The 22,291-nt window shown below is 54.8% G+C and overlaps 5 protein-coding genes across 5 annotated transcripts; 4 read left to right on the plus strand and 1 right to left on the minus strand.

The window, feature by feature from the left end:
• Window positions 1–101: 101 nt before the first annotated feature.
• CSUI_008777 (guanylyl cyclase) lies at window positions 102–9,829 on the plus strand (the record flags this gene model as incomplete). Its single annotated transcript, XM_068068902.1, has 8 exons — window positions 102–1,751; window positions 2,224–2,397; window positions 3,050–3,144; window positions 3,603–3,773; window positions 4,267–4,336; window positions 5,164–5,864; window positions 6,411–6,714; window positions 7,267–9,829. Coding segments are annotated over 8 exons (3,198 nt in total), but the record flags the coding sequence as incomplete, so codon positions are not given.
• A 579-nt stretch (window positions 9,830–10,408) lies between these two features.
• Window positions 10,409–12,448, plus strand: CSUI_008778 (uncharacterized protein). Its single transcript, XM_068068903.1, has one exon. The coding sequence runs from the start codon at window positions 11,243–11,245 to the stop codon at window positions 11,951–11,953; it is 711 nt and encodes a 236-aa protein (XP_067919117.1). The 5' UTR covers window positions 10,409–11,242; the 3' UTR covers window positions 11,954–12,448.
• Window positions 12,449–12,637: 189 nt separating this feature from the next.
• Window positions 12,638–15,628, plus strand: CSUI_008779 (metal cation zip family protein). The gene has a single exon (XM_068068904.1). It carries the CDS (start codon window positions 13,894–13,896, stop codon window positions 15,295–15,297), a length of 1,404 nt encoding a protein of 467 aa, XP_067919118.1. The 5' UTR covers window positions 12,638–13,893; the 3' UTR covers window positions 15,298–15,628.
• A 76-nt stretch (window positions 15,629–15,704) lies between these two features.
• On the minus strand, window positions 15,705–18,514 carry CSUI_008780 (dna-directed rna polymerase). The gene is made up of 7 exons (XM_068068905.1): window positions 17,728–18,514; window positions 17,305–17,412; window positions 16,949–17,030; window positions 16,725–16,784; window positions 16,501–16,584; window positions 16,220–16,294; window positions 15,705–16,008 (listed from the first exon to the last, which is right to left on the minus strand). The coding sequence occupies exons 1-7, from the start codon at window positions 17,868–17,870 to the stop codon at window positions 15,943–15,945; spliced, it is 618 nt and encodes a 205-aa protein (XP_067919119.1). The 5' UTR covers window positions 17,871–18,514; the 3' UTR covers window positions 15,705–15,942.
• On the plus strand, window positions 18,421–21,767 carry CSUI_008781 (tcp-1 cpn60 chaperonin family; the record flags this gene model as incomplete). Its single annotated transcript, XM_068068906.1, has 10 exons — window positions 18,421–18,729; window positions 18,936–19,022; window positions 19,298–19,519; window positions 19,622–19,873; window positions 20,038–20,298; window positions 20,456–20,670; window positions 20,767–20,872; window positions 20,996–21,230; window positions 21,327–21,422; window positions 21,520–21,767. The coding sequence occupies exons 1-10, from the start codon at window positions 18,478–18,480 to the stop codon at window positions 21,765–21,767; spliced, it is 1,974 nt and encodes a 657-aa protein (XP_067919120.1). The 5' UTR covers window positions 18,421–18,477.
• Between the last annotated feature and the right edge of the window lie 524 nt (window positions 21,768–22,291).

Genomic DNA, 22,291 nt, shown 5'->3' on the forward strand with positions numbered 1-22,291 from the left:
CATGTTGTCCCCACACGGAGCCCGGGCACCTCTCAACTCTCAGCATTCTCGAAGCCGCCGAGACACCCCGTACAGCTTGCCGGGAAATTCCCACATTTCAGAATGCCAGCGCGAAGAGGGATAAGGAAGCGTCAAAAGAGTCTGCAGCTCAAGTGAACGTGGTAGGACTGAGCAGCGACTGGCGAGCACCCGCTGGGGCTCTGACAATAACTCCGCTTGCTGGTCCTGTTGACAGTAGCGCCTCGGAAGACTGCCGACACCGGTTCACATCAGCAGTGCAGGTCGACGAGGTGAGCGAATGTGGTAGCGCCGAGCATCGGAGTTTGCAACCCGAAGCAGAAGGAGCCACAGAGTTGTGCCTAGGTGAACAGGCAGACGCAGGATCTAAAGCGGCAGTGTGCAGGAGCGCTGCGCCGGGCTGTCAAAGCGACGGTCCAGGCTGCATTCTCGGCGCCACTAGTCCAAGGCGTATGGTAGCTTCAGTCGATGAAAAGACGCCTTGGCCGGGCGCTGGCCTCGCGAGACAAGCTGGAGGCGTAGACTTGCCAAAGAAGCTGCGCGTCAGCAGGTCTCCCACGGCAGCGGTGTCCGGTAACTGTACTCCGTCAGGTGCAGTGATCGCACCAGCCCACGAAGGACAGCGGCACTTGCAACCCACGCTGTGGTCCCGCCCACAGTGCATGACTGCTCACTGCTGCTCTTCCACTGCTCCGTCGTCTGCCGTCTCTTCAGCCCCCACCTCGCCGTTGGTACCCGAGAGAGTTTCGCTTTCGAGAGCACGGCCGGATGGGGACAATGGAGATCGAGGCCCGTTGCCGTTGGCTACTCGCGATTTCAGGCAGAGGCATCCAGCTACCGCTGTAGCATCAGGTGGGCTTTCTGTGGCCGCGGCGCAGCGACAGGACTTGTCTGCGTTGCCACTCCAACCCTCGGGTGTTGGTGTACAGGCATGTGCAGTCAGACAAAACGGCCAGGCATCTGATTCCTCGGCAGACTATGAGACAAGTGTCGTCGCAACAGGCTCGCTCCATCCCAGGCTTTTTCAAGGTGCGGCTCCCCACGAGGCGGCCCGTGGCTTTGAGGACCGGTCGGGCGACGATGCAACTTGCCAAACAGCGGTTCCGAAGCAGCCGGCGGCACTGTTCCCCGGCCTGCTGTCGGCCCCCAGGCACTCCAGTTGTTTCGGTCCTCGCGTGACCACGACAGAGCCATCTGCAGGGGATGAGCACGACAAGAAGTCAGTCTCCGGAGGGTTTGGTGCGTGCCGTGGTCTCACAAGCCCGCGAGGGGCACTGGAAGCCCTCGAAGAGGCGCACGCAGCCCGGCGCAGCTTGGAAGCTGGCCACGACTGTCGGATGAGAAGTGGCCTTGAGTTCTTCGGATCGTGGGAAGGTAGGGAGGGTAGAGCAAGTGACTATTGCGGGAGTACGTGCTGCTCAGGAAGACGTCCGAGTAGCACAGGTCAGTATGGAAAGGGACTGAGTACGCGGGGACGGACGTCCGTTTCTTCATTTAGCAGCGACGAAGATGGCGGAGCTCTGGGTGTGAGACAACCGCCGGACAGCCGAGCAAAGCGAAGAGACTCGGACAAACAGACGTCTTGTTGGAGCCGCATTCTGGCGGCCAAAATGTGCATGCACTGGGTATCGCTGAAATTTCACAACGAGGCGCTGGAAGAGCGGTACAAGCATCACTTCTACTCAAGCAAAACCAACATGAGCAGCATCGAGCAGGCTCTCGTTATTTTTCTGGTGAGACACAAGAACTGCGGCCCTCTGAGGCCGCCTCCTTGTCGGCTTCTTTCCTCCGGAATCACGGCTTTTCCAAAAGCGTGGAATATTACCCCGGAGTCCCTCTTCCCGACGAAGTCAGGCAAAACACATGGTACCGAGTCTCTTTTGCCAGTGCAGTCCCGCAAACGCGCTCGCACATTCCACACTCCAGAACTGGTTCGAGGCTAGAAAAAAAATACTTTGTGAAAAGCTGCAGTTCCTTCAATTCGCTTCGACACTGATTTGCAGGCCGCACTTCAGAACGCAGCTGGCTTTTCTCTCGAGTCTTTTGCACAGTAACGATAGATCGGACGGCAGAGTGTAGCCTTACATCCAACCAGAAGTCCTGCGTTCCCTTGTTGGCAAAGAGTCTTTCGACGGGGCTTGCTATTACCGACCTGGGAGGTGACCAAGGTAAACTAGTGTGTCCCCCAGCTGATTTTGTTCGCAGATTGCCTTTATAGAGCAAACGATGGTTTTCATTGCCGTGGACCGTGTCTCCCTGGTGACAAACGAGGTCATTCCCACAAATCGCCAAGTCACGTGGGTGGTTCGCTCGGTCGTCGCCGGAGTGGCGTTCCTCATTTGGCTCTGCCTTCACTATCGCGAAAAACTCATAAAAGCGGTAGGTTACCAGTGTGCTTTCAGAAACGTGGTCTCAAAACAAGTGAGTGAAAACCCGCTGGGCTGGTCGCGACGTGTGAGTTGTCCTGCTAGCAGGAGTTCATTTACTGAGCGCACTCGCAAGATGAATTGTATATGGCCGCAGCCACCCTACTAACTTTCCAGGATGTGTATGCAAAATCGGTCCGTGGTGTGACAGGTGAGTTGGTTTCATGTCCCACGCGGCGCATCACTATCTGACACTCCATCAGTTGTTCGGAGTTTGTGTAGCTCACTTACTAGGTAGGCTGTGTGTCGCCTTTCGTGCATTGAGCGCGAGGGCGTCTCCTGCCCAGGCCGTACGGGCACGGAGGGAGTCCTTCGCAGAAGCCAAGGGGAACTGAGGAGGCGAAAAAAGCCATCGGAACCGCTCATTTTGGACTGCTCCCCTCATGCTTTGCCCGTTCGCAGCGTCTGAGACTGATAAACGCTCGACTTGGCACGGAGGCTTACCTGCACTAAGGCTTGCGGTGATACCATCTGACGGGGAGTACGTATGGTTCGTCGGGGATAAGCCTCGAGCGTCCTGCTATTCTGTGTTGTGATATTTTGTCGGATAGTCAGTCTGAATTTTCCATGTATCCGTCCCCCCAATCTGGTGACGCTCTCTTCAGAAGCTTTTCGGGATCCGCTGGCTTATCTTCCACTTGAACATGCTTTTGGTTGTTGCGTCGCTGGCGGTTGGGCTGTCCAACACGTGGAACTACATGTAAGTGGTAGGACCGCTTTTTCCCTGCTGCGCCTGTCGCAGACCTTACGCAGCAACAGCCGTCATCGCGACTCTTGTGCAAGTGATGAGTGTAGCACAGCTGTAGTTCGTATAGACGGCGTCTGAGAATCACGAGGCGCACTTCTACGTGTTCGTATGGGATCCCGCCCGGAAGGGTTCGTGCCGGGACTCTGTTCCAGCCGCGGCGTCGGCACGTCGACACCAAGTCGACTGCTGATGGTGCTTCGCTCCGCGCGCCCTATCATGTCGGCTGACATCTTGGTGCATGTGAGTTCCATGGGCGCGTGTAAGATCACACGGAGGCGTGGCCGAGTCAAGGAGCAAGCGCCCGCTGGTCCGTGGAGATACTCAAAGAGAGGGTGCTGCGGCATTTCCCCGTTCGCAGTCGATCGGATTTGCTTGGCCTTTTTTCCGAACAAATGTCGTACTTTCTGCAGTGACGCCACAAAGAAGCCTGAGTGGCTTTATATCGACACCATCGAGCTATGCTTCTTCATAACAGTGCTACACCATAACAGTGGGCTTCTGTTCCAGCAGATCCTGTTTGTCAACCTTTTTCTTCTCGCCGTCATCCTGACTCTCCTTGCAGTTGTCATCCAGCCAACAAGGTATGGCCCGCACTATTCGTACCTGATAAGTGAAGCACTACGATGTGGCAGGAGGTCATTTTTTTTTTTCACTGACGTTGAAATCATTCGCTCGCTGCACAGAAGAGGTTTTATTTGGTGCAATTCTTCTGGGGGACGGAAGGGCACGGCAGTCTTGCCGTCCTTTCCAGAGTCTTCCGGTGCCGTGGTTTCTCGGCTGCGCTCACACTCATGTTGAACCCCGGAGCCGTGATCGTGCGGAGGTCATTCATCGCAGGGGTTCTGGTACGTACGTACAGAATATATCCGCTGCAGTGTACACAGCGGGGTCTGAACCGGTCTCGGCCGGGCTTTGCCTGCCTGGGCTCACGGGCTTCAGAATCAGTCAGGGTCGCGACCCTCACCAGCATCGAACAAAGACGTGCTAGAGCGTCGACAGGTTGTCTCGGTATAGTTTGTAGAGCAGTGCTTTCGGAAACAAACGTAGGCACGCTGCCGTTCTTTTTTCGTTCAGGTGCAGGGAAGAAGCATTCGTCACAATCACCATTTTCGTTGCGAGCAATTCCCTGGGGACGTATTTCAAAGTAAGCGCAGCTCCTCGATGCTGCCCCAACAATGCTCTCACCATTTTCGTTGCGAGCAATTCGCTTGGGATTTATTTCAAAGTGAGCACAACTCCTCGCTCCTGCCCCTACATTGTTCCGTTCCGGCTTATGCCTTGATTGCCTTTGCTGCCCTCATGACAGGGGACTCTCAGCAGTCAACTGCTTCGGGCTCGAACCCTCGATGGCAGCTGCAGTAGTGTAGTGAAGAGACTGCTCGTTGTGAGTTGTGAAAACTCAGGTAGTGACTAGCGAGCAGAGGCAACCTTTTTTCTGGCATGTTGTCGGAACAACGACGATGTCAGTTCAACGCCTCGAAGATGTCTGTCAGGTCGCGGGTGCAGTTTTTTCGCGGGTTGTTCCGGTATATGCAGTCACACTTTCAGTTTCTCTCGGAAATGCGCCCGACTGAAGTTAGCCAGTGACGACGTGGGTCATAGTTCCCTACCGCTGCACCTTTATAGTCGTCGCTGATGTGTTGGCATGGAGAAGAAAAAAAAAAAAGTGTATGTAAAACCGCGGAAGACCGCCCGGTCTCTTAGTGACAGAGCTAGTCTGTTCTTCTAGCGCAAATTAATTTGTTCAGCTCGAGATGGGCCCACGGAAACTTCATGCTGATTTTGCAAAAAAGTGTATTGTTATGCAGGTGTCATTGCTAGAAGTGTAGTCAGTAGTCAGCCGTATCGGTTCAGTCTATGAGAAAACGCCGTGACCACGGTCACAAGCCCCGCTAGGAAACCGTTTGCGCTATGGGCTTGTGAGGGTGATACAAATCAGCACATTATCCGCCCCTGGTACTGTTCTCTCAGGAATACATCGACCGTCAGACGTTCGTTGTGAACGAAGAGGTCAACTTACTAGAGCAACGAGGACGAGAGTTGCTGGCCGACATGCTCCCTCGCCAGGTCCTGGAAGAGTTCAAGAACGATAATCTGAAGCTAGCTTATGCACATGATCATATCGCCTTTCTGTTTGCTGACATATGCGGATTCACGGCGTGGTCCCGGGGAGTAGTTGCACAAGAGGTGCTCGGGATGTTGCAGACGCTGTTCTCGAAATTTGACCGTGACACGAAACGCCTGGGACTGTATAAGCTATGCACCATTGGTGATGCGTACGTTGTCACATCGGAGCCTCTCATTGGCCGCGAAGCACATCAGACGGAGTTAGCCCGAGAAGGAGCCGAGAAACTGCTGCTGATGGGCCGGCTCATGATCGACCACATCCGGTCAGTGCGAGAGAGCCTTGGTATTCCAGCTCTCAACATGCGCATTGGGCTACATACTGGGACTTGCGTGGGTGGCGTCATAGGCAGCAGACGACTGCGTTATGACCTCTGGGGACAAGACGTTCTCGTAGGCAACGAAGTTGAGCACAACGGTGTGCCCGGCAAGTTGTGCTGCAGCGAGCAGTATATGAATTTTCTCACAGATCGCTCGAAGACGAGCGTAGCGCGAAGCGGCTTAGGTCAGAGAATGGCGCCCCAGCGCGCCACGACTTCTCTCCAGGGGTAAGTGGTTTGTCGGCTCGCAAATGTGTCTTTAGTGTTCTGTTTGGATCGCATGGCCGCTGGTTTTCTTGTGATTACGGCCGCTTTCGCTAAGACTCACCAGCTGTCACCCGTTACCGTAACTTCTTGGATTAACTTCCGCAGTTGGGCGACGCAAGCTGGCAGGTGTAGGACTGATGAAGAGAATGAACTCGGACGGGTGCGCCTTTGCGGCCCGCTGCGCTGGTTTTCGTCACCACTCTGCCAAGCCGCCACTACCGTTCTTCTCTGTCGGCCGACCGAGCCCACTTCTACAGTGAGCGGAACTATATGTTCTTGTATCCGGGCGGGCGCACCGATGAAGTTCGGCATTAGCTGCTTTTTCGACGAGGCGCTTAGAGCTGTCAGGGAGCCCGCTCGTGTGAGTACTGGCACAGCTTGAATGTACCCCGATGCAGGCCTGTGTCGGGTATCCCGGCTCTACCTTTTTCCGTGTTGCTGTCGCAGGTGGCGGCTGAGCCGGTTGTTGACCGTTGCTGTCTTACACTTGTACTTCTGTTACTGCAGTGGTTTGGTGTTCTGGCCCCACAAGACGATTCGCGTGATCGAAAGAGAAATCGACCTGTACGTTGTGTACGATGCGTTGGACCCTGATGTACAACACCAGACTCACGCGCTGGAAGAGAACCAGCAGGGATCGCCCACAGGACTGCGGTGGCGTAAATCGCGCATGCAATCAAGCCGTCCTGGTCAAAGCCAGGCGACGGGCTTTGATGGGCTGAACCCCGTTGCGCAGTCGGGGACAAACAATGAACGGCTATATCACCACCGTGTGAAGAACGGCTTCGACTCGCCCCGTGGGACGACCTCGGTGAGGAAAAGCTAGGAAGCACCGTGCGACAAGACATATTCGTATGTCCGGCATAACACATTTGCTTGAGCGAGCGTCACCAGAACCTGTCGCCCGCACGTGATGAGAGGGTTGGTCTGTCAAAAGTTAAAGTCACGCACTGGAAGTAAGATCCTGTTTCTTGAAGGCGCAACGGTGCCTCCCGCCCGGGCCTGTACGTCAATGCGATCGCTCGAGATCTGCACAGCGAGTTAAAACACCTTCGGTTCCTTGTTGAAAACGGGCAGGAACTTGTGTTCTTCACACCGACGATTCAAGTAGAAATGGCAAGCCGAGCCCAATGCAGCCCGGACCTGCTGCCGAAGAGAAGCACACAGCCCTATTCCATTGGTGTGAAATGAGCGAACCAGTCTCTTGAACGTAGGTGTATAGTCCGGAATCTGGGCCGCAGCAACGTGGGGGGGACAGGCACCCCACATAGGGCTCGAACTGAAGCCCCTGATAGAAAAGCTGGACAAAAAGGTGCCGCATTCTGCAATAAACGTCTCCTTCGAGCTTCTGACTGTTTTGCAGAGCCACAACGGAAAAAGCCCTCGAAGCAACTAGCTGACATCTGACCCGCACAGAGTGTTCGTCCCTTGAGTACAAAAGGCCCCACCGACATCGAGCTCTACGGACACGCAGCATCACAAGCGGCAACCGATATATGCGGACGCCCGCAACTGCGCCTTGAGACGTGGGGCCACACCATGTCTAACGCTAACTCCCAGGAGACTACCTCGCGCGGGGGGCGGTTCTCTTCTTGTTTTGCAGTGTTTCGGCTGATGGCGAAGCGCTACTTGACGCCTCGAGGCGAGGCTGTTCCGCTTCCCGGCGGAGCCGAGGTCTTCTGTCTGTCGAACTGAAGCGGTCCCCAGTGTGAAGTGGATATTGCTGTTAGCCGCCCCAGCCAGCTGGAGTTTGAGACAACTTCTGGCCAGCATTCTAGCTACCGAGAACGCCTGCTAGAAGACTGTTACTGAAGCGTGGGTTCACCGAGCATGTAACCCGCGAACTACACAACTCCCAACTGAAGAAAAGCTGCCACTGCACCAGAAAAACGAAACAGGTTAGCACTGGCGCAGCGCAACAAACATCAGAGTAAGACAAGCCACTCAGTTTTTCCGCCAGTTGGTACACTGGGGGGAGCACATCGCGCGCTGCTGGCGTGTGGCGGGTCATCAGACCAAAGACGAATGAGGAGGAACCTCGAGCGCGAGGTCCTCCTCGAGGCGAACCGCGTTCTCTTCCGGCTCCTTGGCAAGAACGTCTTGCGTCAGGGCCCCGCGCAGTGCACCCGGAATATCGTCAGCTAGCATGTCAAGTCAGTTTCCAAAAAACAATGGTCAGATAGGTGCAGGAGTAATTTTACATTGACAGTGAACATCCGCCGAAACCGTCTTGCAGTGAAGCAGACTTCCGACTGAGTTGCTAGAGAAACATTCGGCACCTGCGAGAACTCACCCAAGCTATCGCACCCCAACAGCGGTGCAATAACGGAAAAAGCGTGCACAGAGGAACTGTAAGTCCTTGCACTGCTTCCACATTCGAAGAGCTGCAGTGGAGACGATCTGGAGGCAATTTCGCAAGTGAGGGCTCTCAGTCTGCGAGAGTATAGGCATACCGTACTCCCTCGCTACCGACTGCCCAGGGACAGGTTCTCTTCCTGTCGTCCGGACTGAAGGACTGGCTGCGGGAGAGGCTAGACTAACGCGACCGTTATGCTCATCCTCCGTGAACGGCAGCCCCAAAGAAGAGACCTGCAGGAGCGTTACAGAAGAAGTCTCTTGCCTTGAGTAACCTCATACTCAGGGTAGTACTGACCAGCTGGCAATCATTTCCAGGGGGAAGAGCTCTCGATACCAGTTGAAGAGATTGTAGAAGATGCGATCCTGCTTGATGATGTTATCTATGAGGAGGCCCCGGACAGGTTCCATATACATCTCCTTGATGAGCGCGAGTGAGCCCACCTCACTGCGCCATGTTTCGAACGCTTCTGCTGTGAAGTTTCTGAAGAGCGTTGGGACTGCCGGAGGTGCGTACCCAGCGGCAAGCACGCTCTGCCGCTGCTCCTGCCACGGCCCAGCGACATAGAGGTGGATCCCCTGTATCTTGCCAAGGAACGTCCGGACCTGCTGAGCGCTTGGATAACTATGAGGGACAGTATTCGGAAAACGACTGGTGTTCAGTGGAACATCGTAAAAGATTCCAGGATTCCACGGCGTCCGAAGTGGCGGTAAGCCTTTGGTGGACAGCAGAAAGCCGACAATATCATCGTCGGACTGGCTTTCATTCATGGTATGTCCCTCGTCGGGACTGGCTGCGGAGTCTTGCGCGGTCCGTCTTGACTCCTTGGCGGTTGGGGTTGAGGGAGTGAGCGCTGACCGTACGTAGTGCGCCGGAGCTCCGTCCGCTCGTGACGGAGAAGCAGCGCTTCTGATAGAACGAAGATGCACATCTTCCGGCCGACTGATATCAGGGACCGCCGAGGTCCATACTTGGCCATGTTGGACGTCTTTACCGTTATGTGTGTGCTGTGCCCGGACCAACCGCAATCCAGTTAGAATGTCAGCTGTAGAGACTCGTAGACTACAGGTGTCCACCGAAATGAAAATCAACAGCACGCACAGTTCCAAAAGCCAGAACAGACGCGAAGTCGAACCGTGACGAAACACCATGTTGTTTGCGAAGGGTTTTTCTCAGTATGCGATCGGCTCCAGGTCTTGGCAACGACAAACATACAGGGACGGCAGACCGGGTCTGTCGGCGGCTGCGAACTGCCTCGGGGGGGCACGTTGGTTAGTTCTGCTGTCGAACTGAGTGCACTGAATTTCTGAGGCTGGATAATAAAGAAGATAAGACACTGACGAAAGAACCCGTGTCCCAGAAGCAGGAACCGCAACGAAGGGGTTCGCTAGTCGACTGAAGAAGCTTCGTACAGGCAACGTGCTGTATTCGCCTGGCTGGCCACCAGCCAGCGGCGGTGCCCGGACCACCTTTCTTTCCTACAGATCTTCTTATGCCCTGTCTTCGACAATTCATCTACGATGGAACTCATCGGTGATCAGCCAGCCTGTCTTTCCCAAAGCCAGCTGCTCAAGGCTCTCCGGTATGCGGCGAGCGCCGAGAAGCACCACATGTTTCAAACGCACAAGGCGATGAATCGTTGGTAACTCCGGTTACTTTTGTTCTTCATTTGACGATAGCGAGCCACATATGACAGCTCTCGCTAAACGATATTCGCGGAATGTGCGTCCTGGCGTAGTCCAGCGTTCGTTGTTCTCCAGCGGTCTAGTTGACGTGTCCCCAGCGTAGCTGACAAGGCTGTAGAAGCTAAGCCCTGGGCTAGTTCAAGAGCATACGCCTTCTGACGCCTTGAAGGATACAGGTAGCAAAAATCTGCCGTACACTCTACAGAGCGGGAGCCAAGAGCATGGAAGGTTGCGTGAGCAGGGAGACGCTGGCTTAGAGGGACGGCGACGTCGCGGTCTCTGGCGGCTTCTCGCCAGTCGGGCCACCCGCATTTTACGCCGAAAAATCAGCTCACACTTAGCAAATATTGGTTGGTGGCCTATAAATGTAGCCGGACGACCTAGGACCGAGTCATGCATTGCGACTGCAAACTGAGTGGCGTTCGCAGCAGGTAGGTCGCCCAACCCGCATCCGTTCAACTTCCCCCGATGCTTCTCCGCGACAAGAGAGTGCTTAGTGCCTGAGAGCTCTGTACGCTCAACAGCGCTCGCCTTCGCCTAGTGGCGACCGAAATTAGGACCGCCAGAATACACAGATTCAGTCACTACGTTCACCTACCGGGCTTGGATCTACTGCGGCCCAGCAGTGTTGGGACTGCTCCGGCCTGGGGTCGCGCCTGCAGGGCCGATTGCCAAGACGGCAGTTCTGCGGGGCTCGATGCTGCTCGCTCGCCAAGAAACCAGATGCTCCGCTGCCGAACTGCTCAATCATCCTCGTGTGAGTTTATGCCAGAACTGCCGATCAGGTGCAGCACACAAGCCGTTTGTGTATTCAAGCTCCTCTGATCGATCTGTCACGGGGAGATTGTTTTGTGTCAACAGGCGGGTCTTGCGCGGCGATCTGGCAGCTGGCCAAGCTGGTCTCGGGAAAAGCCAAGTGGCGACTGTCTGGCCGAGGCGATTTTTCTGGCAAGAGTCCTCGGAAGAGCTCCAATCTGATCGGTATCGGGGTCTTATTTTAGGGATTTTCACAGCGGAATTTTTAACCAAGATCATCTAGCTTGACGCCACGACTACACCCGTATTAGCCCTCTTTGTCTTCTTCCACCCAGCTAACCAGCCTCTACAGCAGCAATAACCATCTCCCAGGAACTCAAGTGACAGTGCATATCGAACCAGTGCAGCCTGGGTGAAGTCCGCCGGGTTTTTCTGCAAACGCTTAGGAGTGCAACGCGTGACTGTGTCCGGAGCCATCCGGACCGTTCTGGCGTCGCCTGCATTACCCCGAAAGGAACCCGACGTAAGAACGTTTTTCACCGATGCTACAGACTGGTAGTGAGTTTTGGGTACCGTCTCTTCGCCCGCAGAAGCACGACGAGAACAATGTCCTGAACACCATGTGCTGCACGACAAAATCTGGAGCGGCGGTGGTGTACATTTTCCCGGCACTGTACGGAGCGCTGATGATTCTTGCCGGAGCGTTGGAAATCCAGCAGCACCAGGTCTTTAGTTCTGTCTGCATCGTCTTTGGCTCGGTCTATGTCCTGACTTCTCTCGTTGGGGAACTGGGCGTCTGGTGCTTGAACGAAGCAGCTATCCGAGCCACTGTGGTGCTTGTCGTGCTCGAAAATATCATTGCGTTCATTCTGGCGACATTCTTTTTTGTAGACGTCCTCCGGGCTGAAGCGGTCGTGAAAGAGCACCGACACGCGTCCCCGGTCCTGTCCTTTCTTGCGAGTCACGATGCGATCACCATTTACCTTTGCGTGTTCCTCTATATTGGCACCACGATGACGTCCTGCTGCATTGGCGTTCTGTCCGAGTACCAAGCCCAGCTCGATGCAGAACTTCTTCTGCAGGAGTCTCGTATGCTCAAGGAGGGCGAACGTGCGGCACTTCTTCAGAACCCCGGGAAGCCTGTGTGTATGTCCGAAAGAGAGCAGACTACAAGTGAGACAGCTGCCTATCTCTTAGACGGTGCCAATGAAGATGTCTTCATCGTCGCGCAGGATTTCAGTCCCTCTGTGTAACCATCTAGCCTTCCTCTTCTTCTGCGTTAAGATTGACTCGCTTGACTGGTATCCCGTCGGAGTGGCAAGACGATGCCAAATCCCGCAAGCCCGCTCTGAAAGAACAGCAAAGTCCAGCATTTCACAGTGTTCGACGCTAGCGCCGGAGAATGACAGAATCAGACGCCAAGGGGTNNGGGGTTGTCCGGAGGGAGGATTGGTCACCAAAAATTCTGGCCCAATGTAACGGCGTAGAAAAGTGGTTCTCTGTGAGGCGCCCAACGTGCGTGCTGTCCCGTGTCTGACCGCTAAGAGTGTTCCCCAGTTGGATCTTGACCCGCTGCGTTTCGTGAACAAATGCGTTTTCGTGGCGACGCTGTCTTTGCTCCCCGTTTCGAGAGCTAGGACATGAAGGGCCGGTCGCGTTGACGAGCCTTGGAATTGTCTTTTTAGTAGTCTGCCGTTTTGTCGCAGACGTCGAAATCTCGCCAGCTTTTGCTTGGCATCTGCCTTCCGCATGTGATGTCAAGCATCGAGCATTTTTTCCCCCCTGGCGGGTATACTCGCGATGAGATCTGCTTGCCGGACTGTCTGACGGCTCTACCCAAAGGGCAACTGATTCCCGACGGGCTTGCACTCACAGCCAGTACTCACTGCGCCCCTCAACGCCGGAGTGGCCCGTTTGCGTCTCGGCACTCCGGTTGTTCAGGGTTCTAGGAACGCTTCAGCCATTTGCTCGTTCAAATCGCGGTGCACCCGATTGTCTCATTTCGGTGCTACAGCAATAAATACGTCGTAGTCTCGTCAGTAACAGCACCATGCCGCTGTTACTCGGGTAGAGAAGGCAGCTTCCCTCCTAGTTTGCGACCGAAGCCAAGGGTGTCAGTCGCAGAGAGCCAGCATGCGGGTGCCTTGACGGCTCGGAAGGTGATCCAAATGCGCGAATCGTGATCGTGCGAAAAACTGTCCATCTGAAAATCTAGCCGAGTGACGCATCTGTACTGAACTGATTCACGCAAGCGGGACCGGAGCACCGAGGACGACCGAGCTGGCATCTCAGGGACTTCGGGTCAAAACGCAGCTGGACCAAACTGCTCCTTTGGCTAGCGCAGTTGTCTTTCGGTTCACGTCTTTTCTTGAGTCCACGGGTTGTAATCTTAAGAGCACATATTACGTTCGCGCTTGTTTGAGCTACCTGTCACGCTTTTGTTGAGAGCCCTCTGTGCGCAGTCTTGTGATGAAGACGGGGTTCTCCATTGCAGGGGGGCCAGTTCGCGCCGCGTCTTCACGCTTCTTTCCTTTTTCAGCAATTCACAACGGCCTCAGTCATCTCCTTCGTCTATGCCCCGGAAGACGCACAACGGCGAGAAACGACTCTGGAAAAGTGTAGTGTCAGGTAGCCAAAGCGCAGAAAAAAGAAAAAAAAAAGCGGGAGGGCACTTCAGCGCCGGGGGCCGTCGTCTGCTATTGATAGCTGGCTGTGGTTGGGGAGCCTCCACAGTTGGCAGAAGTAGCCCGCGCTTGATACTTGGCTCGAGTAACTAGCGTCAATACGCCCACAAATGTGTACGGCGGTTCTTTCTGCGGCCAATCGCCCTGCCTTCAGCGCACCACAGCAGGTGCGTGTCTGGCTGGAATGCTTCGTTTTCTAGTGTTTCTCCGGAGCGCACCGTTCCGCACCAGGAAATGGACACCGACTTCGATTGTCTGCCACTACAAGGCCTCGGTGCACGCCCGGCACTCAGGATAGGTGGTTCTGAAAAAAGATTCCATGTCTTCCTGTCTGCTTGGGAGGTTCTTTTTCAAGGGACGGGAGCTCCTTTCTAACGGGAGACTGCTCAGCTGGTGAAGTCGGAAGCGCACACGCGTGTCGGGGCAGGAAGAGTGGACAGTTTTATTGCTGCCAACGACCTAGTCGTAGTAGCGTCTCTAGCTAGTTTTCAATCAAACCTGCCATAACTATGAGGATTGATTTGCCCGACTGGCAGATAGCGGGGATCTTTGCGTTGTTCTCCTCAGCGACGTTTCCCTTAGGCGCCCTTCTGGGTTTGTGGGCTTTCGCGCTGCACCGCAAGCTTAACCGACGCTTACTGGGGTTCTTTCTGTCTGTTGGGGCGGGCTCTCTGATATTCGCTGTCGCCGTTGAAGTCTACGCCGAGGGGTTGGAGGCCATTGAGCACATTCACACGGGCGATCGTGTTCGGACAATCGCGTATATTGTTCAGATTGCATTTGCTGTTGTAGGTGCCCTTCTATACGTGTGGCTGGATCGTCAGGTAAATCGCATTCGAGCCACGGTGCTTAAGCATGCGCGCAAACTGGCTTTCCGCAAGGCGAAGGCAGATGCCGACGTCCTACGGCCAAAAGAGACTACGCTTCTCTCGGAACACCGGGAGGCGCTTAGTGGCCGGCGGCTGAGTGAGGATGTTGCCGCAGCCGAGCAAGAACGAGCCGCGGTCCCCGGGCCGGTCGCGGCCGGTGTTGGAGACGACGGCTTGGGAGCCTCCGGAGAATCGGGGGCTGGTCAGTCGGCGATAGAGGCGGCTGCGGATGCAGAGCGAGAACAGTCGATTTCTGCTAGAGACCGCAGTTCCCAGTCTAGTAAGCATGGCCGTGAGCAAGGGGAGGCCGTCGAGGGCCCCATGTTGAAATACTTGACATCCCTGTCGGGTCCCAAATCACCGAGGTCTGCCACGCTGATTGACGAGCCCACTGTGGAAGATGAGGAACTGCACCTCCTGGCGGGAGAGGGAGCTCGGGGTGTTCAAGGCGGATCGAAGATTAGGGAGAACAAGGAGGGAGGTCCCGGAGACCATCTTGGAGTCGCTTTGGTTCTGTGGACCAGCCAGTTCGTCGACGCTATTCCCGAGGCCATGATGATCGGATTCCGCGTTGTCGGCAACAAGCTCTCCTGGGCGTTCATTATATCTATCTTCATAGCCAACTTTCCAGAAAGCTTCTGCGGAGGTTATATGATGAAAAAGGAGGGATTTGGCTCGTGCCTTACGTTCGTTCTTTGGCTCTCTGTGAGTCTGCTCATTGGGCTGGTGGCTATGGGTACAGCAGCCATCCAAGTAACGCCAGCTCACTCAGTCGCTCTCCGGATGTTTGATGCTGGCATGCAGGGAACCGCTGCTGGTGCCATGCTTGCGTTGTCGACCGCGTCCATGCTACCCGCTGCTTACGAGGCCGGCGGCATCTCTTCTGGTGTTTTCTGCGTCTTGGGCTTTTTGTTTTCTCTCTCTGTCCGCCTTTTCCTCGGTGTGCTCGAGGGACCCGTGCCTCTGGGTCAGGAAGCGGGCATCATCGAACACGCGACGAAGCATGGAAGATTAGCTACTGTGTTCCTTGAAGCATGGCCGTAGCTGCAGGAAAAAAGACTGTTCCGTGTCCGTTTCCTGAGTTCGCGTTTGTCAGGGATTTCTGACTTGAGAGCGGAGATCACCACATCCGGTAAACTGTACGTCAACTTTACAGCACTCGCGCCGCCCCTGGTTCGGCTGTCGGTGTGCGTTTCAAGCGTGTCGGCCGCCGTTTGTGCATAGAAAGGTGTGCGGTGCAGTCAACTGTGCGGGAGGCGGATGGCTCGGCGTCCTGTGTCTCCAAGTCATTCCAGATGCGGCCACTCGGGTGACTGGATACGCGTCAGAAATTCACGCTGAACCCGTTCTGTCTGGCGTGTGACCGACGGCAGTTCGCGCCTGCTTCACCAGCTTGAAATTTTTTAATGTCGTTAAGCCAACGAAACTTGCGACGTCCAGGCATCCTTAAGTTCCCGATTGTACGTTGGAAGCCACTGTTGCACACCAGGGGGCCGCAGAAAACCTGCTACCGATATTTGAGAACCGGACACCGTCAAAAAATGTCTACGAACGCGAATGCACAAGCACATATTCCCCGGAGAAGCATCGGGAGAGGCCACTAACCAGTCACCACAGTGTTGCCTTGAATCCGACGTACAACAAAACCTGTCGCTCTTGAAAACAAGACGAAATGTGAGCAACAGACTTTTACACCACTAGCCGGTAGGTGACGTATCGTCCTGCGGTTTCGCTGGGCCTAATAATTTTTACCACCTGAACAGTACACACCGTCAGGGCGCAGCGGCGGCGATGCAATTACCATATTTATCACCCGGCGCGCACCGAAAGCCGAGACCACGACCCGTGGTCCAGAGACCTGCGAGGCAGTGAATCGTATAACTGTGCAACGACTGCAACAAGAAAGAGCGGCCGCGCCAAGGGGTACAGAAACAGGCGGCGACAACGAAAAGCTGGCGCTGCTTACTTGTCCTCGGGAGAGTCCAAAATACCGAGCTACGGGGTCCGCTGACTGTATCCGAGGAAGCTGAACCTCTTTCACCTGAGCGGGCCATAAGGAAACAGATGCTTGGAAGATAGCCCCACACTAAATGCGAGCAAGCGTACGGACAGCGCGCTGGCTCCACCACCGGAGACGCTGCACTACTACTACTATTCGAAGCAGACGGGCGAGCTTGCCGCTTGGCTTCCCCCCAGACTTGATTACGCGGCATGCAGTGGGGACTACCCCGTTGCCCCGCAACTTACGCGGTATCGAGCAAGCAAGTTCTGCTTCTCGTCGTTAGTCAGCGGTACATGCTGTGGCACGAGCTCATGCTTGGTAATATTGACCTGCAAGGACATACACGTACACATATAGGCCAGTGCCCTCCACTTGTTCTGCAGTGTAAAGTGCCACTTCCCGGACCGGCAACACACTCTCTCCAAGAAGTCCTAGGAGGGGAATGTGAATGATCTTCATGGGTGCTTACCAAGAGCTCAGATTCCATGAAGTTTTCGATTATGTGCCGAGGGGCGGCTTCATTGATCGCCTGAGACAGCACACAGAAGCTACGGGCATATATGCAAGACCTAGGCAACGGAGAGGGCGGGACCATGCACTGGCGCACTGCGTCCGGAAGTGTCGCAAGGCATCCGTTTCTCCCCACCCTGAAGCGACGTCGCGAACTTTATCAGATAGATCGTCCAGTCTTACATCCCTTGCAAACGCTGTTAGAATATTTTGGGTAACCAGAATGGCCCGTTGTATATTTCGCTCCTCCATTCGCTCTGTCAACCTGTAGAGTCCACGAAAGACACCGCTCAGAAGAGTGGAGTGGCGACGTGACTGCTTCAAACTTGGCGGCCGAAAGACACTCGCCCAACTCATTACAAAGCGATCCTACAGGCACCTGTTTCCACTTTCCTTAAGCCTCAGCGACAAACCAGATCGAGCACCCCGCAAACAAGAGCACGGGAACTGGGGCACGACCAGCAAAGCAATGCTGTTTCGAGGCAAGCAGCAACTGGCCAGGTCTGCGAACACCCGAGACAGGACCTCACGCCGCTCACTCTCTGATTGGTTTCACGCCTGTCTTTTTAGTTTCGTCAGCAAAATATACAATCAGCTTGTTCTCCGGGTCCGCCTTATGCGAGGCGACGAGAAGCATCCGGGACCGGCTGTACAAGAACGACCGCAAGAGCCCCGGTGACTGAGTGGTGTGAAAGCTGAATCCAGCAAACTTCCTCACGTCTCGAAAGCTGTGAGTGGGACACAATGTCTTGAGCTGTCACGTGCCCGGAAAGCGTTACACCCGAAAAATGGAACAGACCGTGACAACCTGAATATGTGCTCCCGTCCCTGTCGGCGGTCTGTGCGGCCAGTAGCGACACAAGACAGAACGAGTGCCGGCACACCTCTGGCACAGAAATCAGTCTTTTAACCGGGGGGCACCAAAAAGCGGGTAGCAGGGTCTCGTAAAGGGTGCCTCTTACTTGCATTCATTTTCTTGAAAACGCTGCAAGAACTCGTTCCAAGTCTCTGTCTTCTCCTGCGCGGGGACAAGGTATCCTCGGTCTTGGAGCATATCACAGCATGTTTTGCGTGCTCTGAAAAGTCTCCTTGTGCTCTCCTCCATTTTCTGAAATTGGGTGCCGTTGTCAACTCAGCTACCTTAGCAAACACGGGCCCCGCCCGTAACTCGTGGAAAAGCTGCTGTGAACGGCAACTGGCATTCGACGCCACCGCGCACCTCGGGAACGCCTCTATGCGCTACGCAACAATTCTACAGCGAAACTCTGCTCGGTCAAGAACTGGTAAAATGGCCACCCGCGAACAACGCAGCTCAATGTGCACACGACAATTACCACAGACTCGTAAGCTTGCTTCACCGTCGACGATGTCGCCAGCAACCTGCGCCATTGCGACGTAGGATGGAGACAGATACAGTTTTCTGACACGCTGCGCTTGCCATTTCAGCTGCGCAGACTACTGGACTATTACTCGTCGCCTTTCTCCTATGAGCTACTGTCACTGCTTTGTTGAAGAAAACATGGGAGACGCGGGTGACCCGGAAGCGCATTGCATGCTGCGCATGCGCAGCAGAAAGCGCCCTTGGAGGGCGAAGGGCCACGCCGGACGTGGGGTGTGGTGAGGGGACTAAGAGGACTGTGTCTCGCCCTTTTACACTCAAATCCACATGTGTCATCAAGTTGCTGCTAAATTTCCGGACCTGAATTGTTACGATGAAGGTGTGCGTGCGCGTCTCGCACCTGCTGCTTGTCGCGGCAGGAGCTGTGTTCAGCACTTTGGACCCGGTTGCATCTTTTCAGCTACCAGCCCCAAATGCTTTCTTAAGGCACACGCCATTACGTTACGCCTCTGCTAGCCCTCACCGACCCGCTGTCTTGGAAAGCCAAGGGGGTCAGTTGCGATCTGTGCTTGCCGATGCGCAGAGGAACCCTGTGCGACATTACGGCGACTCTCCGCCTCTCCTGGTGAGCACACACGCACGACACCGAACAGGAACCGGCAGGAAAGCAGCAACCCGGTGTTTGTGGACACCACACTTTCGGATACACAGCGAAGCCCCGACTCCCCGGTCCTTGGCCGCAAGACGGCGAAGCGCTGAAGCGTCAGTTAGTTGGCCTGACACGCGGCAGCTGTGGGTGTGCAATGCTGCCTTCGCCTCCGGTGTGTGCAGGCTCGCAAAGCGAAGAGGCTAATCCTCGCAGACGAGTGTCGCAATCAGCTGCTCGAAGGCATTGAGGCCGTCGCTGGAGCTGTGCGAGTAAGTTTTCGCCGGTCTGGCTCTCAGTCCAACTGGATTAGAAGCCGCTCACCTCACAGGCTACCAGCACCTGTGATTTTTCTCGGAGTGGGTTTCTTCGTACCCACTACTTTCAGTAAGAATGGCCTCGGGAGGCCAGTGTAGACTGTGTGCCAGTCACAGCGGGCGTGGGTGCTGTCTCTGGGACTGATCGGTCGTCCGCGGTGTTCAGTCGCAAGCAGCAGTCTCGTCGAGGTTTGGTCAAAGCAATTTGATCTGCACGTGGTGTCTTGCAGGTTACTCTTGGACCGCGGGGACGCAATGTTCTGCTGGAGAAGGAATACGGGCCGCCCATGATAGTCAACGATGGAGTCACCATCGCAAGGAATATTGAGCTGAAAAGCCGCGCTCACAACGCAGGGGCAAAGCTGGTGCAAGAAGTGGCCTCCACATCAGACGAGTGGGCAGGAGACGGGACATCTTCAACAACCATTCTCACAGCCGAAATTGCACGTCAGGTATGTCGGTGGTGGCTCGTACTCGGGACAGTTTCTGCGGTACTCGCCGATGACGCAAGCCTGATTGTGGTGAGATTGTGTGCACGGTGGTGCATCCCTCAGGGTGTCGACCACGTCAACAAGGGGCACAATCCGATCCCACTACAGCGTGGAATCCAACGAGCGGCAAGAGTAATGATGGAGGAAGTAAAGCGGCTTGCTAAGCCAGTCGAAGGCATGAACGATTTACTTAATATCGCAACAGTAGCAACCAGTGGGAACACTTCAATGGGCCAGGTGATAGCTGAGTCATTTGACAGGCTTGGACGACACGCCGCTATCGTGCTCGAAGACAATCCAGCGCTTGAGGACTCGGTAAGCAAGTTGATGGAGGGATAGTTCAACCCGTCAGGTACTTCGGGGACATGTCGTTTTTCTGGTGAGCCTGCTGTTGGTTCGTGTCTGCTGTTATACTCTTGCGTCCTTACTACGGGTGCGGCGTGCCTGATGTCTGCGGAGCCCGTGTGATATCCATTCAGCTTGAGTTTACTGAAGGCTACACGTTCGAGAGAGGTTACTCATCGCCATATTTTCTGGTTGGGGAAGAACGGGACATTATTGAATGGCAGAATCCATCTATTCTGGTTTGCGACTATAAAATTGAAACGGCGCAAAGCATCCTGCCGATTCTGGAGCACTTCGTCCGGACAAAAGCACCGCTTGTTCTGATCGCCGAGGACTTCGGACCGGAGGTTTTGCAGACGTGCATTATCAACAGAATGCGGCAGCTTCTAAAAGTTGTAAGTTTCCTCGCTGAGGAGGTCGTTATTCTGGAGCATGACCAGGGGTCTACTAGATCTTAGTGTACTGAAACCCCAGCAGTGATCGAGATTTGGCCCCGACTTTGACGCTGGCTCTGAGCGGAGAAAGCACCCCTGGGATGCGATCGTGCTGCAGGTCACAATACGCTCGCCATCGTTCGGAGAACGGCGGAAAGAGTATCTTCGAGACATTGCTGTAGCAACCAATGCGCAGCTTATCTCGCGCGACCTCGGACTGCCACTTGAGGACGCCACTCCAGCACACGTTGGCAATGCGACGAGCATCGTTGTTCGAAAGGACCGCACTTCCATTCTCACCCGGCCTGATTTTCAGCCAAGTATAAAGGAAAGGTAAAGCTGTGGAAGGTGCCCGCCCCGAACGCCGTGCTGCGGGGAAGCTGGCGCTGAGCAAAGTACGCTGCCCTCTGGTTCGTGTGCTACATCCAGGGTGACCCAGCTTCAGAAAGAGCTTGAGGTTTCTACATCAAAGTTTGATAGAGAAAAGCTGGGCGAGCGCATTGCAGCGCTGTCAGGAGGGATTGCGCGGATAATGGTAAGGCGGGACAAGCTACGGTACGCAGGTTTGTCCGTGTGGGGTCAAGAAGGGGTGTAGGGTTACTCTGCTCCCTTGTATCAAGAGGGCGTTCCTGACGGCACCCATGTGTTGCTTCTGCAGATCGGCGCATCAACAGAAACAGAGCAGAAGGAGAAGCGGCTTCGCTATGAGGATTCCATAAACGCGGTGCGCGCAGCCCTGGAAACGGGTTACGTTCCTGGCGGAGGAGTTACGTACCTTGCGCTTTCTACTGACGAGTTTTTCAATAAGATCGCTGAAGACATAGAGGCGACGGCAAGGAACGAGATGGTCTGTGACGGAGACGAACCTTCCGGTGCGGCAGCCGAGGTGGTTGGTAAGCATCACTGATTGCTAGATGGGCATGGCTACTATACGGGCTACTTCTGGCCTTCCCCTTATATTGGACGCTTTGTTTCTGAATACTTTGCAGATGAAATGGAAGGTGAAATCGAACTGCAGAAAGCGGGGGCGAAGATTGTCGTGGATTCTATGAGATCTATCACGAAACAGATCGCAGATAATGCGGGTAGGTGGCGGTGTCCGCGGAGCATCTGCCTCACGTTGCCTGAGAGCCTGCCAGTGGTGAATCTATTGCTATGTGTGGTCGGTCCCTGCGTTGACAGGTGTGAATGGAGAGAAAGTTGTCAAAGCGATTTTGGCTTCCGGAAAGCCTTTTGGCTACGGCTGGAATGCCAAGACGAATAAATTTGGCGATATGATCACCCAGGGTGTCATTGACCCAGCTAAGGTCATAATCTCCGCCATCGAGCATTCTACTTCGGTGGCAGGCTTGGTACTGACGACAGAAGGAATGATGGTGGAAGAAGACGACAAGAAAAATGGTGATGTGTCCGAAGTGCCCATGTTATGATTGTAAAATACTGCAGTCTGTGTAAAGGATTCTTGCGCTGCGCACGTTCTGTCTCAATGTAAAAAGGTCTGACGCAGCACACCACGTGTTTGAGAATTAGGTCTTGATCGTCTCCCTTCTAGCGAACGTAGATCTCGATGCCAGAAACCTGACAGGTGCCTATCAGTGTGTGTTAAGTGCCAAGACTCCAATGTGACGTACTCCCCATGACTGGTCGAAGGGATCGTCATCCTGTATCTGATTTTTGTCTCGACAGTGCAACAGCAGCGTCGCTTATGTATTCAAGGTGTCTTTACCGTGCTCCCGAATCCCACGGTGACAGTGTCTCCCGTGTGAGGGACAGTGACGTCAATAGGTGTGGCAAACTTGCCTTCGCCAACAGCGCCTGCATATAAGTGCCCGACGTGGACTGCTCCGTGGCCCTAGATATTCGAGACCTTGACTTACCTCCACAAACATTCACCGCTTCTTGCTCCATATCCTGTGAGTGCCTGGAACCAAAGCATGCGTGCTTGCCGTGCTGT

This window comes from Cystoisospora suis (genome assembly GCF_002600585.1).
Source record: "Cystoisospora suis strain Wien I chromosome Unknown contig_5027, whole genome shotgun sequence".
Taxonomy (NCBI): domain Eukaryota; phylum Apicomplexa; class Conoidasida; order Eucoccidiorida; family Sarcocystidae; genus Cystoisospora; species Cystoisospora suis.

Coding starts and splice junctions, on each gene's coding strand:
- CSUI_008780 (XM_068068905.1), bottom strand. CDS start 17,870: ATGGAGGAGAGCACAAGGAGACTTTTCAGAGCACGCAAAACATGCTGT. Junction 16,785..16,948: donor TAACAGCGTTTGCAAGGGAT/GTAAGACTGGAC, acceptor GTGCTGTCTCAG/GCGATCAATGAAGCCGCCCC. Junction 16,585..16,724: donor TCATGGAATCTGAGCTCTTG/GTAAGCACCCAT, acceptor ATGTCCTTGCAG/GTCAATATTACCAAGCATGA.
- CSUI_008779 (XM_068068904.1), top strand. CDS start 13,894: ATGAGGATTGATTTGCCCGACTGGCAGATAGCGGGGATCTTTGCGTTG.
- CSUI_008778 (XM_068068903.1), top strand. CDS start 11,243: ATGCTACAGACTGGTAGTGAGTTTTGGGTACCGTCTCTTCGCCCGCAG.